This window comes from Nycticebus coucang, chromosome 22 (genome assembly GCF_027406575.1).
Source record: "Nycticebus coucang isolate mNycCou1 chromosome 22, mNycCou1.pri, whole genome shotgun sequence".
NCBI classification, from domain to species: domain Eukaryota; kingdom Metazoa; phylum Chordata; class Mammalia; order Primates; family Lorisidae; genus Nycticebus; species Nycticebus coucang.
Window position 1 is genome coordinate 51,101,051 of NC_069801.1, and position 18,536 is coordinate 51,119,586.

The 18,536-nt window shown below is 51.6% G+C and overlaps 1 protein-coding gene across 3 annotated transcripts in view; it reads right to left on the reverse strand.

Annotated features, from left to right (window-relative positions):
* Window positions 1-2,810: 2,810 nt before the first annotated feature.
* LOC128575049 (NADH-cytochrome b5 reductase-like) overlaps window positions 2,811-18,536 on the reverse strand; it is a 34,308-nt gene continuing 18,582 nt past the window's right edge. The window contains exons 6-8 of one of the 3 annotated variants that reach the window (XR_008376910.1): window positions 18,063-18,266; window positions 13,722-16,451; window positions 2,811-2,889 (exon numbers count right to left, since the gene is read on the reverse strand). Coding sequence is in view for 1 of the 3 variants with exons in the window: in XM_053576297.1 (XP_053432272.1) it covers window positions 16,248-16,451; window positions 18,063-18,266 (408 nt within the window). In the remaining 2 variants the exon portion in view is untranslated. Of the gene's footprint in view, window positions 2,890-12,211; window positions 16,452-18,062; window positions 18,267-18,536 lie in introns of those variants that run through there. The other 2 variants (XR_008376909.1, XM_053576297.1) reach the window with 2 other exon arrangements.

The window sequence follows — 18,536 nt, forward strand, 5'->3', positions numbered from 1 at the left end:
ATCTGCACTGGCCTCACTGCAGGGGAGGCACGCTGGGCTGGGAGGAACATGGGTAGTGCAGAAAGGTTTGGGGCCAGGTAGATCTGGGCTGGATCCCAGTTTAGCCTGTACCTGGCTGGGTACCTTTGAACTGGTTGTTCATCTCCTCTGGGTCTGTCCAGTGGGGCCACTCTCCTGCAGGGCTGTTGAGAAAATGAAAGGAGATAACACAGGCTACAACACACGGACGGTGCTTACTGCAGGTTTTTCTTGTCCCCACCTTCAAGCCTCAATTTGGTGGGACAAATGGGACCGCTTCCTTCAAACTCGAGAATTTAGTTCAGAGGAGAGGGAAGTCTGATGAGGGGAAGTCTTTTTTGTGGGAGGGTGTAGCGGGAGTAACAGTGCTGGAAAACAGCACTGTGTAACTGTTGATGCAATAAGGGATCTGGGCCACAGAGCAAATTCTGGCCAAAAATATGAAATGTTTACGTCTTTATTGATCCCCAAACTTGAACATCACTAGGTGCCCGACCCTGAGCTAAGAACTAGAGCTACAGAAATGCTCCAGGAGCTCTGTGCCCAGCAGAAGTAGGATCTTCCTAGTTCTTTCAATTAGGTCCTGTTCAGCCCAGCAGGCAGCTCCTTCTCCGCGCAGAGCCTGCGCCAGGCATGGGCGTGGGGAAAACGGAAGCACCGGGGCTCTGGTGCTACAGACTAAGGTCTGAGTCCCTGGCTCCGCTCCTGCCTGGCTGTGGAAACCTGGGAAAGTGGCCCACCTGTCTGAGGCTTTCTGGACTGTGAGGCAGGAACTTTGGTAGCAGCCTGCAGGTTGCCGTGAGGATTGGTTGAGATAATGCTGGGACGTCTTAGCCTGTGTCTGGTGCAGTGCATGGGAACGTGTATGATTTTTATTCACCGTGGAAGAACCCAGACGTCCATCTGCCAGATGACAAGTTGCCTCTGGGACACACCCCCAAGGGAGTCTTTGCTGTAGACACCAGGGCCACGTGAAAGGTGCTCAGCAAAGAGAACTGGGAATGGCCAGCGATGTAGGATTGGCTTGCCTGTGGGGCTTGATAGGCAGGAAAGAAAAGTTCAGCTGTTCTGGGCAGCCTGGGGAGATGGGAGCTTTCATTAAACACCTACTGTGTGTGAGACACGGGCAGAGAGCGGGAGCTCACCCAGCTCTGTGGGGTGCCGGGCAGGATGCTGGCAGCTTCATGCAGCTCACCAATTTTCATAGGACACATCAGACTCCCCAGGTGACAGCTCAGAGGACTGAAGCACAGAGGGTTTGAGCCACTGTGTTGGGTTGAGTTCCTCCATGAGAAGACTCCAGGACAAGCAGTTTCTGTAGGTCACCAGGAAGCGCAAGTTGGGGAGTAAGACAAGGCAGGGAAAGAAGCCAGTCCAGGGTGTGTTGGTGAGCCGGTTACCACCATGGCACAGCCAGAAGGAAGTGCAGACTATGCCCGCAAGTGGTTCCAGCTGAGGGCCAAGGAGATTGTGTGTTTATCCACCAACTCCCAGCGGCCGTTGGTTGGAGGCTGCTCCGTGGGGGTCATCTCCCAGGCATTTGCAGCCTCCACGTGCATGGCTCAGCAGCCCGAGGTGGAAGGTTCAGGGGTTGCAGGCAGGAGCTGTCTGCACCTGAACATGAATGGCTGCGGCCACATCTACTGAGCCGTCATCCTGATTGTGTCTACTCCTTGGACTTAACATCCTCTGGAACCAGATTCCATAATCACTCTGCCTCCAGAGTATTTGTCTCACTCCCTGAACAACTGTCTTTCCTTCCAGCACCTTCACGTGGACTTTCCAATCAGACCCCATCCATGGAAGCCACCATGGTGCCCTGTGGGTCCCTCAAAATCAACAGCTCCCAAACTGCACCCATCACTGATCCCAACACAGCACTTGCCTCTCCTCTGGCATTTCAGCGTGACCAGCCCACAAAGCCAGCATGTAGGAGCCCTCCTCGACTTCCTTTCCCCTCTCCCCCCTCCCCCATGACCACGCTTGAGCTGGATCAGCACTGCTGCCTCTGAAATGACTTCTGAGGCCGTCCCGACCCAAGCCCCTCATCCCCATGTGTTTTTACCACAGCTCCCCACTGGCCTGAGCGTGTCTGCTCTGCCTGCTTCCTGCCCTTTGACAGGAAACCTCTGACCTTTCTGTGGCACGGTCCTTCTGACCATGTCGCACCTCTATTCAGGATGAAATCCAAAGTCCTCTGCTTGGCATTCATGCCCCTCCGGTCACCTCCCCACCTTGAGCTCTGTATCCCAGGCCCCAACAAGACTCTCGTTTCTCTGCACATGCTGTGCCTGAGCCCGGATCATCCTGCTCTCTGCCCCACAGGCCCTTGATGGACTCTTAACCTTCGGAACAGTACTCACCTCCTCCAGGGAGTTGTCCCACCCCACCCCAAGCTGGAAGAGCCCCTCCTTGCACCCTAGCACAGAGAGGACAGATGCACTCTGGCTGCTGGTTTTTCTGAGGATACCTTTTGTCTTCTTGGGCTTTCATTCTAGTGCCAGGCTCGGGGCTTAGCCCAGAGCACACCCTCACGCTCATGTCTGTCCCCCATGGGCCCCCTAGCACTTCCTAAGCACCTAGCAACCCTTTATGGGTTAAACGGCTCAAGGACACACAGCTAGGAAGTGTCTTGTCAATTCGAACCGCTGTTCATCTGTATTCCAGCCTGTGGCTCTAACCCCGAGTCCGTTTGGGCTGCTGTAACAAAATACCACAGGCTGGGTGCCTAATAAACCACAATTTATTTCCTACTGTTTTGAAGGTTCAGGAGTTCAAAATCAAGGTGCCGGCAAATTCAGTGTCTGATGAGGGCCCATTTCTTGGTTCTTAGATGATGCCTTCTTTCTGTGTCCTCACCTTCCAAAGGCCCTGTAATATATAATACCTATAATCCTCAGACCTGTAATCCTAGCACTCTGGGAGCCAAGGCAGGTGGATCATTTAAACTCAGGAGTTCGAGATCAGCCTGAGCAAGAGCAAGACTCCATCTCTACTAAAAATAGAAAAACCAGCCAGGCGTGTGGCAGGTGCCTGTAGTCCCAGCTACTCAGGAGGCTGAGGCAAGAGATCACTCAAGCCCAGGAGTCTGGGGTTGCTGTGAGCTATGACACCTAGGGTGACAGAGTGGGACTATCTCAAAGAAAGAAAAGAAAAGAAAAAAAGCCCTACCTCCCAATACCACTGCTTTGGGGGTTAGGATTTCAGTATATGAATTTTGGAGAGCACATACATTCAGACTGATAGAGTGGCTAGATGGTCTGGTGGGGTGGTTAAGCACAGGGTCCCTAGAACCCAGATCACATTGGTTCAAATCACAATCCTGACAGTTATGTGTGACCCTAGATAAGCCACTTTGTCTCTCTGGGCCTCTGTTCCCTCACCTGTGAAATGAGTAGAGTGGCATCTACCTGTCAACACGGGGAAAGTGTGGCGAGCAGCCCCAGCATGAGGAATGCAGCCTCCCAGCCTCCAGCATTCCTTGCACGTGAATCTATACAGCCCTCAGGTCTTCTTGTAGTTTCCTTTTTAATCCATCTCTCCTTGAAGTCACCTCTGAGTGGGGCCTCCTGCTGCCTGGCTGTCCCTCCCTCCAATCAGCAGCTCGGCCATGCCTTCTCTCCTGGTCCCCAGTGGAGCTGGTGGAGAAGGAACAAAGGCCGCCCACCTGCCAGAGTCATTAGGGAGTGCCAGAGCCACCCATAGGACGAGTCAACCCAGAGTGCTTGGGCGCCTGCTGGTGCCCTGCTGTACCAACCCCCACGAGCTGAGCTCAGAGGACCCACCCTCAAACTTGCAGGGGGACTTTCTTTTTTTTTTTTGTAGAGACAGAGTCTCACTGTACCACCCTCGGGTAGAGTGCCGTGGCGTCACACGGCTCACAGCAACCTCTAACTCTTGGGCTTACGTGATTCTCCCGCCTCAGCTTCCCGAGCAGCTGGGACTACAGGCGCCCGCCACAACGCCCGGCTATTTTTTTTTGTTGTTGTTGCAGTTTTGGCCGGGGCTGGGTTTGAACCCGCCACCCTCGGCATATTGGGCCAGCGCCCTACTCACTGAGCCACAGGCGCCGCCCGGGACTTTCTTTTGGTATGAGATGGGCCTCCCCACCATGGCTGGTTCTTCAGCTGCCCGGAGCTGGACACAGGATATCCTTGAAGGGGCATGAGCTCCATGAGGTTGTGAGTATGCTCCTGGGACAGATGCCTCCCCAGGGAGGAGGACCAATGCTGTGCGTGCCAGTTTCTGTCACTGTGCACACATGGGCACCTATCTCTGGGTGACATGGTTCATCATTTGGTTATGCTGTTTCCTTGGGTACATGAGCCTGTCTGGGTATCTGTGGGTCAGGTACTAAGTGTAGTGGTCTCTCTGTGTGCAACTGTCCTTTTCTGAGTGTGACATGCCCTTGTGCAACTGTACCCTTGCTGTGCATTCATATCTGCTCCTTTGCACACACATCCACCTCTGCACAGAACACAGATCACACAGTCCTTCTACGTGCGTCCCTCGGTGTGTCTGAGTCCCATTTATTTATTTTTGTTGTTGTTGCAATAGCCACGGAAGTCTTCTTCATAAAATCTTCCCCCAGGCTGGTATCATCAAGTGCTTACCTCACACTTTCTTTGAAGATTTCTATTGTTTCATACCTTAGATTTAAATCTTTTATCCATCTTGAATCAATTTTTGTAAGTGGTGAGAAGTGCGGGTCTAGTTTCAGTCTTTTACATGTGGTTATCCAGATCTCCCAATGCCATTTATTGACTAGAGATGCTTTTCCCCAGTGTATGTTCTTGTTTGGTTTATCAAATATCAGGTGGCTGTAAGATTTGATTCACATTCGAATTTCTCCAGTTTTTCCGATGTGTCCTTTTCCAATGTATTCACTCTTCTCTCAGAGAAGGAAGAGGAATCGGAGCCGGCCTGGGCCCCGTGCTGAGTGTGTACTGACACATCACAGCTGTGTGTGGTGCTCCCCAGGCACCTGCTGGTTTGGGAGCCTGCCCTTCACTCTGGGCTCCAGGAATCAGAAACCGGGTGCCTGAGACCACACACACCTGCTCACAGGCTGCCGAAGGGGAGTTTCACGGAGCCTTGCGCACAGTAGAACATGGTGACACCTGTTTTACAAACCTGGCTGAACAGCGCAATGCAGAAGGGAACAGAACCCCTTAGATGACCATGCTCTTCTGGCTTGGAAAGTTTCAGCTGAAAAGTCTGCTGTCATCCTAATGTCTCTGCCTCCATAGATCAGATGGCACCTACTCCCTGGCCGCTTGCAGGAGTTTTTCTTTTGTTGTGACTTTGGACAGATTCATTATCATATATCTTGGAGAAGCTCTGCTTGAGTTGAGATGCCCCAGGGTTGTAGATCTATCTGAAAGGAGTGTGTCAAGCGCTTTGGTAAAACTTGGGAAGTTTTAATTTATGAGTCTCTGGTAGGGCTTCCATTCCCTTGGGACAATCTTCTTCCCCTTTGGGGATCCCTATTATTCATGCGTTTGAATGCTTCATGGAGTCTCATAGTTCTCTAAGTGACTGTTCCGCTTTCTCTCTCTTTTCTTTTCTGCCTCTTTTGACTACCTGGGTTAACTTGAAAACTTTATCCCCTAGCTCTGAGGTTCTTTCTTCTCCATGGTCTAACCTATTTTTGATACTTTCTACTGCCTTTTTACACTCCTTGATTGTCTCCTTTATTTCCTTAAGCTCTGCCACATCCTTTCTATACTCTGCATATCTCTCGTCTGACTTTTGGATCTCTTTCCGTTTTCTCATCCATTACTTTAATTGTCTTTATCATTCATAGTTTAAATTCCCTTTCTGTCAAGTCCATTAATTCTGTATAGGTGGAGTCTTCTGCGGTAGCTGCCTCATGGTCCCTTGGGGGCGTTGCTCTGTTTTGGTTTTTCATGTTGCCCAGATTTTTCTGTTGGTTCCTCCTCATGTGTTCTTTCTTGTTGTTCACCTCCTTGTCTTCCTTTTTCCTTCTCGCTTCCTCCTTTGCTTCAAATTACCTTGTCTCAGAGCTTAGGTCTTGAAGTGGCCTCAGCCTGAGCAAAGTCAAACGCTTCCTCTGCCAGGAGTCCTTGCTCTAATGAGTCAGATTTCCATTGCTCCAGTCACACACTGTACAGCTCACCACCACCTCACTGTGCTCCTTGAGCTATAACTCCAGGCAAGGTCTCCATGCCAGGTATGGCTGGGCTATCTCTTTTTCTCCAGCCGTACTAGGAGAGCTCAGGAGAGATGGGGGTCTCACTCTTGCTCAGGCTAGTCTTGAACTCCTGAGCTCAAGTGATCCACCCTCTTCAGCCTCCCAGAGTGCTAAGATTACAGGTGTGAGTCACCGTACCCAGCCATTTTTTGCGAAGGCTTTAGAAGAAGAGTATGTGACCATGTGGTCAGCTCTATTAAGCATTCATTGATTTAAATTAAGTCTGAAATCTCTGCAGCACCTTTGCAAGGTCAGGATTACCAGCTCCATCCCACCGTTTGGTGATTAGGCCTCAGAGAGAGTTGCTTTTATTAGTTTTTTTTATTCGACACCCATCTACTGTGTGCCAGGTCCAACGCTCGATACCTTATGCACATTATCCCATGTAACCTGCACAGCTCTGTGAGAAGGTCTTGGCAGCCCCAGTCCCCCTGCAGGAGCGGTACTATCCTGGATGACACCCGGCTGTTTGTTTTTTGTCTCCCGCAACAGCTCATAAACTCTGGGGGATCAGAGAGCTGAATTTTGTTCACCACTGTATTTCAGTTCTCACACAGATTAAGGGCTCAATAAATATCTGTTGCAAGAAGGAAAATGTCCCTGGGTTATAAACATGGAAGCCGAAGTTTAGAGAAAGGAAGTGATTTGCCCAAGTGGCAGAGCTGAGATTAGGACCTATGTCTGACCAGCTTGAAAGCCTGTATTCTTACCATGATGCCATTTTTACCCATGCAGACCCCCATTTGTGGAGAGGAAGAAGAGATCTCAGCTGAGGTGCAGACTGGGACAGAAGGTTGTAGATATCTGGAGTGGCAGGTGGCTGGGGGCCAAGACTCCCACAGACTCCTTCCTTGAGAGCCCTGAGTTCCTTCTGCCTCGAACCTGCCTACTTTTGTCTCCTCTCAGGTGGCTGGTCATTCTGTTGAGGGGAACAGCACTCCCTCATCTAGTCCTCCAAGAAGGGGGTTCAGCTGAACTTCAGAAAGTCCAGACACTGAACCTGCCACACTCGGCCTCCAGGGCCTCATCACTGCAAGCAGGCTCACCAGCTCAAGGTGAGAGGGAGGCTCAGCACGGAGGAATGGAGAGTCAGCCCTTAGACCAATAGTTTTCAACCTTTTTTATCTCATGGCATACTTGAACCTATAGTTAAACATCTGCAGCACACTTAAATTATGTTAGTAAAAAAAAAAAACTAAAGGGCTGCACCTGTGGCTCAAAGGAGTAGGGCGCCAGCCCCATATACTGGAGGTGGCAGGTTCAGGCCCAGCCCTGGCCAAAAACTGCAAAAAAAAAAGAAAGAATATATTTACTGTGGTTTGAACTTCTTTTGAAAATAATTTAATTATGGAGATACACCTAAGAGCCTCTCACAGCACACTAGTGTGCTGTGGCACATCGGTTGAAAATAGGCTTGGTGCCTGTAGTTCAGCAGCTAAGGTGCTGGCCACATACACTGGAGCTGGTGAGTTTAAATCCAGCCCGGGCCTGCCAAACAACAATGACAACTCCAACCAAAAAATGGCCGGGCATTGTGGTGGGCTCCTGTAGTCCCAGTACTTGGGAGGCTGAGGCAAGAGAATCACTTAAGCTCAAGAGTTAGAGGTTGTTGTGACCTATAACGCCACGGCACTGTTCCCAGGGCAACATAGTGAGACTCTGTCTTAAAAAAAAAGATCACTGCCTTAGACAATCAGAGCTGGAGGGGACTTCTGAGAACAAGTCCCACCTCCTATTTCTTACCCATTTTCTGGCTACGGAAACTGAGGACCAGGGGGCAGAAAGGCAGAACCCCACACTCTCTGAGGGTCCGTGTGTACCAGGCAGAACTCCAGGCTTTTTACATTTGTTATGAGAACATCTGTAGTCCCCAGGAGACTGTGGACACCTCCAGAGTGAAGGGCCTCAAAGACCCAGGAGAAGACCTGCACACAGCAGGTGTTTAGAAATGTTTACTGAATACCTGAATGACTGAGTTCTTTAGTCCTCAGAATAATCAAGCAAGGTAGGAATTAATATCCCATTGAGGAAGCGGAGGCTCTTAAAGGAGGAAATTGACAACAGCCCCAAATTCTGCAGAGAGGCACAGTGGTTCACACTTAATCCTAACACTCTGGGAGGCTCTGGGTGGTGGATCGCTTGAGCTCAGGAGTTAGAGACCAGCCTGAACAAGAGCAAGACCCTGTCTCTTAAAAAAAAAAAAATAGCTGAGCATAGTGGCGGGCACCTACAGTCCCAGCTACTCAGGAGGTTGAGGCGAGAGGATCACTTGAACCCAAGAGTTTGAGGTTGCTGTGAGCTACGATGCCATAGCACTCTAAGAAGGGCCACAAAGTGAGATGAAAAAAAAAGAAAAGAAGAAAGAATGAGAAGAGAGGGAGGGAGGGAGGGAGGGAGGGAGAGAGGAAGGGAGGGAGGGAGGGAGGGAGGGAGGGAGGGAGGGAGGGAGGGAGGGAGGGAGGGAGGGAGGGAGGGAGGAAGGAAGGAAGGAAGGAAGGAAGGAAGGAAGGAAGGAAGGAAGGAAGGAAGGAAGGAAGGAAGGAAGGAAGGAAGGAAGGAAGGAAGGAAGGAAGGAAGGAAGGAAGTCTGCTGAGAAATGACCTCTAGGCCTTGGGGACTTTATCAAGAGCACATGGGGTGGAGAGGGGGAGGCGACCACAGAGAGCAGCAGTGGGGAGTGGAGAGGAGAGAGGAAGCAGGCACTGTAGGGTGTAGGCAGCTCTTCCAGAGAGACTAAGAATGAGAGCAAGACAGGGAGGGAGATGAAGGGTCTTCTCCCCCAGTAGCACGGAGGGGAGGCAGGTGGAGGCTGTGCTGCAACATGGGAGAACCTAGACAGGCTTCAGTGCTAGCTGGACAGAGCCAGCAGAGATGCTTTGGAGATGCCCTAGAGGAAAAGATCCATTTATCTGGAGGGTCAGGGGATCATTGAGCTGAACAGGAAGGTCTGCTTCCTGGGAAAAAACCCTGCTCCCCTTAGAGGGAGACAGAGGAAGGGAATTAGCACTTACTGAGACTCCCCTGGGGGCCAGGTGCCAAACTCCTTTGCTCTACAAAGCATTTTCCAGAAGAGTGGTCACTAACCCACAGTCACATGGCCTCCACCAGCTCATTCATTCCTTCAGCATACACTAGTTCAACACTATGGCCAGGCATCACACTCAGCAGGGTGCTGGAGGTGGCCCCAACCTCCTGCCTAGTTACTCGTGAATCCATTTCTTCGTCTGTAACATGGGGAAGCTGCTGATCCCTCGGCAGCTTGATTGTGAGAATTAAGGGAGCTGACATGGCCCAGCCTGTTGATGGGCCACCCACATGGCCCCGCCCACCAGAGCTACCCTGTGGGAACGTGGCGTGTACACTGATGGTTTCCTATGTCTCTCTGCCTCAGGGCATCTCCGTCTGTCAGGCACTCAGCCGACCCAGGAGGGAGTTCCTGCCCTCATCCAATGGGGGAGTAGGGTCATTGGTGGGTAAACATCCCCGTCCCCTTGTCCCTTGAGGTGGCCTGTAAGGTGTGCTCTGCAGCCTATTGGCAGAGCCCCAGTGCGGGGCCGAGCTCCAGGCCACCCCTCAGGCCCTCCCTTGTCCTTCCTCCCCATTCCTTCATACTTCCCTGAATCACCTTCCATGTAAGCTTCTGGCCCCTGAACCTTTGCTCAGTGGGAAATCTAGCCTAATGTGATGGCATTTTATAGCCATTCAGCAAATCTGTCCACATGATGACTTGTTTTCGTTTTTATGGAATTGAACATGTCCGAGAGCACAGTTGCAGCTCCAGGTGAACCTCTGCCAGCCTATCAGCATCACCAGGTTTGCGCCCGTGGCCTTTGGAGAGGGAGAGGAGTTAGGGCCATGGGCTAGAGGGCACTTGCTGCCGACTGCGAGGGTCACCTCTGCCCTACACGCGGCACCATTCACACGCTGGGTTCCAGGGTCTGCATGCCATTCTCCATCCTATTGTTACAAATCTTATGCCACAACTCAGCTTACTGGGCTTCAAGCCAAAATGCTATGTCTGTTGCAAACACATCCTACCACACCTCCCCCTTCTCCTTCCAGGTTCCTCTGTGGTCAGCCAGGGCGGGGGTGAAGTTCCTGTGTCCAGGCAGGGCAGCTGATGCAGGCGCACCTGCCCTCTGAGCTGGTGTGTGCAGCCCACCATCCAGCATGGTGGGCCCACCTGGGCACAGTTGTTTTTTTTTCTTTTGAGACAGAGTTGTGGTGTCATAGCTCAAACTCTTGGGCTCAAGAGGTCCTCTTGCTTCAGCCTCTCAAGTAGCTGTGACTACAGGCACGTGCCACCACGCCCAGCTATTTTTAGGAGAGACAGGATCTCACTCCTGCTCAGGCTGGTCTCAAACTCCTGAGCTTAAATGATCCACCCACCTCTGCCTCCCAGAGTGCTAGGATTACGGGCATGAGCCACCGTACCTAGCCTGGCCACGGCTCTGAATGCTAAATCTGGGATCTGGTCAGTCAAGGCTGTCACCCCACCCCAGTACAAGCTACTATGCTCTGTCAGCATCAAGAGCAATGGGGTGGTCTCCACCCAGAGCCAGGGGGCTTGGAGGCACACCTTTGCCACCTCCCACTATGCAAACTCTTCTGAGTGCACAGCATCTATTTGGGGTGTGCCCTGTAGAATGAAGTGTCTAAGACCAGTGTGGAACCCATGTGGGTGGCTAGCAGCGAAAGCTCAGCCCCCAGCCCACCGGCCAGTGACCACCTGCAAAAGCAGCACTGCCTAAGCAAGGCCGGCAGCTTTCATGACTCATGGTCAGGTAAAAGAGTGAGTGCCTCTACATTTACCCCTCCTCGGGCACCCAGACCACACACACTGCTGTGTTCCTTTGCCTCTGGCTGGAATTATGTCAGCCGCGTGCAGCTCCCAGCTGGATGTACAGATCAGAAGCTCAGAGGGGCAGCTATCTATGTCTTTGATTAATAAAAAATGGGAAATAAATTAATAATGCCTTAAAACATACAATTTGGGATCAAAATCTCCCCAAGCATGGGAAAAATAATAAAAAGGGGAGGTCTCGATAATGCAGAGTCTGGGGACAAATGCCGTCCTAAGTCAGTCGTGGGTTGAGCACTGCTGGGGAGGGCCACCAGGAAGGGGAAAGAGAAGGAAAGAGGGACCTGGGTCTCACACCCACTCCAAGCTGGGTGCTGTGCTCAGAGTCTACATGTTTCCCCTATGCTCACACAGCCCTGGGAGACATTGCTATCATCTCCACTTCACAGATGAGAAAGTGAGGCTCCCGGAGGCCAAGTTGCCTATCACTGGTCACAGAATCAGTGAGAGATTTGAATGTACGTCTGCTTCATTTACAAAGAAAAACAAAGGTGGAGCATGGAGGCTCACCTCTGTAATCCTAACACTCTGGGAGGCCAAGGCCTGAGGTGGAAGGGTCACGAGCTCAGGAGTTAGAAAACAGCCTGAGCAAGAGTGAGACCTGTCTCTACTCAAAATAGAAAAATTAGCTGGGTGTTGTGGCAGATGCCTGTAGTCCGAGCTACTTGGGAGGCTGAGGCAGAAGGATAGCTCAAGCCCAGGAGTTTGAGGTTTCTGCGAGCTAGGTTGAGGCCACAGCAGTCTAGCCTGGGCAACAGAGTGAGACTCTGTCTCAAAAATAAATAAATAAATAAATAAGAAAAAAGAGTCTAACTCTGGTATCTAGCAAGTCACTCTGATTTGAATTTATGAGGAAAAGAAGAGGGACCGCAGAGGGGACAGCATGTTGGCTCAGAGGATCTGGAGTGATCCGTACCATTTAGTGTTGTGCCTCCCACACCTAGGACAGGGCCTGGCACACAGTAGGTGCTCACAAATAGTCTCCAATGAGTGATTGAGAAACTTGGAGGCACAAAGGCCTATTTTGACGTGGGAGAGAAGACGCGAATGTTTTTAAGCCCTCATTTCTGAAAAGCATTGAACAAGCACATTTGATAAATAGGGTGGCCATAAAGTTTGTGTGCAGTTGCACCCCATTTTAAATTGCACACAAAGTTTATGGCCACCCTTATATTTTTTAAAATCTTTAATTATGATCTATTTCAAACACACAAAAGGAAAAATAATATAGCAGACATCAGGGAACCCATAAATCAGATTTACCAGATATTCATATTTTGCCGTGTTAATTTCAAACATTTTTGTAATAAAATACCATGATAGACGTGGGTAAAAGCCCCTCTGCCCCATCCCATGCCCTTCCATCTGTCACCATAGGTCACCACTCCCCTTAAAGTTGGTGGATCGTCTCCTGAGCACTAGGCATAGTTTTGGGTTGTTATAATCTCTAACTACCGGGATCTCACCACACCTATCCTGTACAATGTACATTTCACTCAATTATTCTGGTTTTAGGGCTGGATTTAATCTATGTTGGTATGTGTAGATCCAGTTCATTCATTTTCACTGCTGTGGGTTCTCCCTGTGGGAACACAGAACCATGTGTTTCGCCATTCTCTTTCTGATGGACGTATAAGCAGTTTTTAATTCTTTGCTATTTCAAATAGTGCAGCAATAAAAATCTTTATACACATCTCTGGGTGCACTCAGGTGTCACATACGACCTTTATAATAATTACAACAGGTTGGAATCTGTCTACCCCTACATGACCTTGGAGAAATGCTTAATGTCTCAGCTTAGTTTCCTCATCAGTAATTGGGGCAATAAAAAAAGCACCAATGCTGGTGAAGACTCCATGCTTCAAGCCTTCTGCCACTTGTAAAGGAGTCTATGAATATTAACTGTTCGTTGCTCAGGTAGTCAACATTCAGGATGTACTGAGCACCCTCCCACATTGGGGACAGGCCCTTGTTGAGCTCACATGCAAATGACAGTCTGATGGGTGCAGAGATGGAGAAGCACCAGACTCTATGCACTAGTCTAGCTGGAGTGTGACAGGCAAAAAATATGAGTGGCAGAGAGGAAGGAGGGTCTGGCCAATACAAAATGAGTCTGGAGCCTGGAAGGTGGATATAAGGGGCAGAGCAGAAAATCAGTCTGGAGAAGTAAGCAGAGCTGTGACGCTGAATCCTGAGGGCTACCAGGCGCCATGGAGGGATTTCAAGAAGGGGAGTGACAGGCTCAGATTTGTGTGCTAGACAATCAGTGTAGTCTCAGTGTGGAGGGAGGCGTGGAGGGCAGAGACTGGGGCTGGGAGGCCCCTGAGGGGAACGTGGGAGTGGTACAGGCAAAACATGGTGCAGGGGACCCAAGAGAACATGCTGTAGCCCCTTTGGCCGCTCTGCTGTCTGAAGCTCGGGACTCCGCCAAAGACCCATCTGTCTGCCTCACAGAATGGGGGACACTATATTGACCTCCTGTGCCATGCCCCACTGCCACACACACAGTGGCCATTGCCCCGGCAGCACACTTCTCGTGTCACACTGTGCTGCAGGCGCATCAGAAGACATGGCAGAAAGGGCCAGCTGATGGGACCCTCACCCCAATTCCAAGAGGCCTGAACTCACACATCACAGCCAATCTTCTTCCTGGGCTTGCTTAGCACCCAGCCATGAGCTCTCAAGTTTCTGGGTGACAGGAGCCCCTTTTGGCATCCTGTACCAAGGGCACAGCTGGGTCCTCACCAACGTCCCACGATCAGAGATCCCAGCAGCAGCAGACTGCGCCAACCCTGCCTGGAGTGAGGGGACAACACATTCTAGGACAAGAACACTGTCAGTTACTACAGGGCAGCCTTCTCTAATGGCTACACATCCAGGGCCTGAACCGAGACAAGGACATAGAACCCCCCAGACACTATCCTTTAGGTGGGGACCCCTTCAGCACCCTCAATTATGAGTATTCTATCTCAGTGGCAGTGGTGTGTCCCTGGCCCTCCCCTAGGCTAGGCCAAAGACCTTGTCACCCATAGTCCCAGTGCTCTTGGCCCTTTTAAAACTACCAGTTTAATTTCTGCCTTCCTTGCTGGGCTGGAAACTCCCCAGTGGGAACAGCTGCCTCTGCCTGGTTTGCTGATGTTTCCTAGAACAGCACTGGGCTCATCACAGGCCCTCTAGTAACTGTGAGTAGTCAGCCGGGTAAGAGTGGAGGAGGAGCCTCTGGTTTCATAGCTCCTGAGAGGAAAGGTGTCTTGCCTGAGTCACAGGCTAGGCGGGAAGAGATCACAGTTTCTGCTTGGGACCTCTGACTCTCATTACACTGTGCTAGAAAGAGGTTTTGAAACCCATAGAAAAGGCTTCCATAGTGAAATAAGTTTGAGAAATTCTGGGTTAAACAAAATGAAGTTCCCTTATTGCTGGGCTTTCCAGAGCCTTTACTATGCCCCTATGATTCTTGGAGGCACAGTCGCCCATACCTACCCAGCCCTGGAACCCTGTGGCAAAAGTCTGAAACCTCCAGCCCAGTAGCCCAGTTACTCATCACGACTGTGTATTAAACATGGCATAGAACAGAGATTTGTTGTAATTTTGGGGGTGGGACAGGAAATTCCACTTTAAAAAAATAAAAATTACTCCAAGCCCCAAGGGGATAAAAATCGAAGCGTTCTGGTTGAAGGGAAACTTGGGGGCTTGGTGCCTGTAGCACAGTGGTTATGGCACCAGTCACACACACCGAGAGTGGCGGGTTTGAACCCAGACTGGGCCACAGGAACGATGACAACTGCAACAAAAATAGCCGGGCGTTGTGGCGGTGCCTGTAGTCCCAGCTACTTGGGAGGCTGAGGCAAGAGAATCGCTTAAGCCCAGGAGTTTGAGGTTTCTGTGAGCTGTGATCCCATGGCACTCTACCCAGGGCAACATAGTGAGACTGTCTCAAAAAAAAAAAAAAAAAGAAAGAAAGAAAAGAAAAGAAACCTGGGGATCCGTTGGGCTGTCTGTTCACTGCTACTGCAAGGAAGCCTAGCACCCCGTGGAGCCGTTTGAAAACCACTGGTGCAGAACTCTGTGCACAAGGTTGAAAGTAGGAGACTTTTAGTGATGGCCCTGACATGAACTGTTTTACCCTGAGCAAGCCATTTTAGCCTCAATGGGCCTTAGTTTCTCCACTAATACATGAAATCTGTTACCTTGGAGGCCTGAACTTTCGGCTTGGATATGATGAACACTGTGGATATGATGAAAACTGCAGTCTTATAACTATAAAAGTCTACATGTAATATTCCATGGCTTAGTGTCCCAATGCTGGGACTATCCATGGTGAGCCTCAGCCAAATTCATTAATGGCAGTGCACTGCCCAGGGGCACCAGGTTCCTGGGGTGGTGAGGGAAAAGGAAGTGTATCGGAATCAGCAGCCGCTCAGTGGGCAGAGCTGGGAGAGGGACCCAGGTCTCCTGACACCTGCTCTATCTTTAGATCCCCATAGCAACCGTCGCCAGGGCACCGGAGCTGAAGGCACAGGCTGAGCGGCTGCCTACAGGGGGAAGGAGGGCATGTGTTTGCCTCCTGCCTCTGCTTTTGCTAGGGAAAGGACTCTGGACCAGGCTCTTGAACCAGGAGATGGGAACTAAGGCTTGAGTCAGTACAAAGGCAATCTAGGGTCCACCTCTGCTCTCAGAACATGGTCAAGTCATAGAACCCAAGCACTTTGGCATGTCAGGCTCAGGTACTGGAAATATATAAGGCTCTCAGCCTCTGCCTACACACCGAGGGAGTCCTAGTTTGAGCTGGTGCTGAGGCCATGGTCAGAGCCCCTCCATAGGCCCTCTGATCAGAGGGACCAGGGAAGTTCCTCTGGCCCCTTCCCCGGCCCAACTCCTATTTGTTCTGAGGCTCAGCCTGGACTTGGCTTCCTCTGAGGAGTCTTGTCTGCCTCCCAGATAGGGGTCCCCCTCGAGGCCCCTGTAGTCTCCTGTGCTCCCCCCAACACTATTGTGTCAGAAGGCAACAATTAACCTCACAGGACCAATGAGAAATGGAGGTTTTGAGACCCTTGCCTGAGGTCACTGGCAAGTTAGCAGTGGGGCCAGGCTGGATTCCATGTCTTCTGGTTTCAAGCTGCAGGCCCGGCCCGGGCTTTGGAAGGGTGGCCCAGACTAGAAGAGGAAGTAGGAGTCCCCGGTGAGGCCTGCACACTGCAAGCACCTGGCTACGTCCTGGGTAAACTCAGCTGAGCCACAGACCAGTGCAAAAGGTTTTCTCCGACAACTGCTGACCAGCTCTTCAACCAGGCCTAGGCCCAGACGGCCAAAGCGGGTCTTCTCCCGGTAACTCCAGGGAAGCTGCTCGGAGGAGCTCTCCTGGGAAGAAAAGTAGCAGGGTGAGTGCTGGGAGGGAGTCCTCAGGGTTCATGGGCCAGTCGTTTGCCGAATGAGGAAACTGAGGCAGGAGGGTGGGAGGCCCACCTTCGCCAAGCCCTATCCTGAGCCAGCCACTTGCCCGTCACCTCCCAAGGAGCCTCCGGGTAGGCTGTTACCCTTCTAGGACAAGTGAGGCACAGGGAGGAGGAGAGCCCCCTCAGCATGCAGCAAGCCAGGGGCAGCGGCAGAGCCGGACGCGAGTCCTGCCATTTCTTTCTGCATCCTGCAGCCACTGAGACTCGCTATGGGAGAACTGTTTCCTCCCCATCACTGTCACCCTCGTAGGGTAATTTCTGTTCATGTTGTAAGGTCTCAGTTAACTTCCTCAAGGAGCAGAAACTTGCCAGGCACCATGCTGGGCACCAGGGGCAAGGCAGCTGCACAAACACACAGGTTCCTGCCTCATTCTGCTTCATGCAACCAGATCCCAGGTAGCAGTGCTGTCACCAAGAAAGGAGTTTCTTTCCCTTACCTAAAAAGGCTACGCTGGCACTTAGGAATGACGATGTCCTCCTCCCACCGTCCTTGCCCAGGCTCTCGGGCAGGGCCCTGCCCTCACCACGCCTCCCCAGGGCAGGACAGACATCCTGCTGCTACTAACGTTCACCACACGAGACCCTCTCGATATTCAAGCCACTGCACGGTCTGCCTCGGAGCTGCAGCCCCTGGACACTTAGGAACTCCAGTACTTGGAAGGGAACTCTAGTTTCTTGACCCCCACCCACCCACACAAACACCCAGCCACAAAACTGAAGACAAGCAGGTCTTTAGGGACTACATAAAGCTGCCCAAAGAGAGGAAATGGATGGGAAGGATGTTGGCTAGTCCAGGGCAATGAGGCTGACCTTGAGCAACAGAGAATGGAGGGAGGCACAGGAGGTGCAGGAAGGAGACCCAGGGGAGGCAGGTGAACAAAGGCTTGGTTTGAAATAAAGGACAAAGACAGCCCCCCATGCTGTGGCCAGTGGGGAGGGCCCAGGAAGGGACACCTGAGCAAGCAGAGGGGACAGGGAATCAGAGGGAGGGGACAGGAGGCAGAGTGTCTTCCAGGTAGACACTTGCAGCCTGGTGAGTCTGACAGCAGCTACCCTCCCAGAGGGACAGAGTGGTGAAGAACGTGATCCACCCAGTGAACTCAGATCCAGTTTACTCTACCATCACTGAGGGAGTCTCTACTCAGAAGCTGCCCTGTGCTGAGCACTGGAGACAGCGCTGTACCCCAGGCCCCACCGTGTAAGTGATGCTAGAGGGCGGTGGGAGGCAGCCAAGCACAGAGGGAGAGCTGGGGAGCCAGGCAGCCCTGGGCCGGAATCTTGGCCTCGCCTACCTAGCAGCATCACCTGGCTGGTACCTTCACCTCCGAGCTTCTTTCCTTATCCATATCACAAACACAATACCTGCATCCTGTGCCAGAAATACAGGGGGTACACCCCCATGTAAGGGGTTATTATTATAGCTTGAGGAAGAGGCTGCAGCCGGTTCTTGGGCTGGGTACAAGGGGACAGCAGAATCTCGATCATGGAGGGAAGTGGCCACCCTGGGCTTACTTACCTGGCTGAGTACAAAGAAAATACGGACATTCCAGAAACGGGCCTGTTCCTGGAGGAAGGTTTTCAGGTAGATGCCTTCAAAGGTCTTGAAACAGCCAACTAGAGTGACAAAAGTCTCGTCATCTTCATTGTCTGTGATGCTCTGGAGGATGGGCACCATGGGGGCCAAGCCCGTGCCTGCAGCCAGCATGAGGAGCTCACCATACTGGGGATGGAACAGGCACATGACAGGGGGCTGGTGGCCTCACCCACCCCACCCTACCACCAAGCTTTTCTTGGGCTCATTTCAACTTGGGACAGCAGTGCCCCTCCGAGGTGTCCACCAATCTACATCCTCTCTCTACCTCCTCCAGGAAGCCATCCTCGCTTGTGTGCTTGTGAGAGGTACATGAGATTTGGGTGACAGAGGCTATGGACTCTTGGGGCTGAAAGGGAACATGTAACGGTGTAGCCCATCCTGTAAATGGCTTGGGTG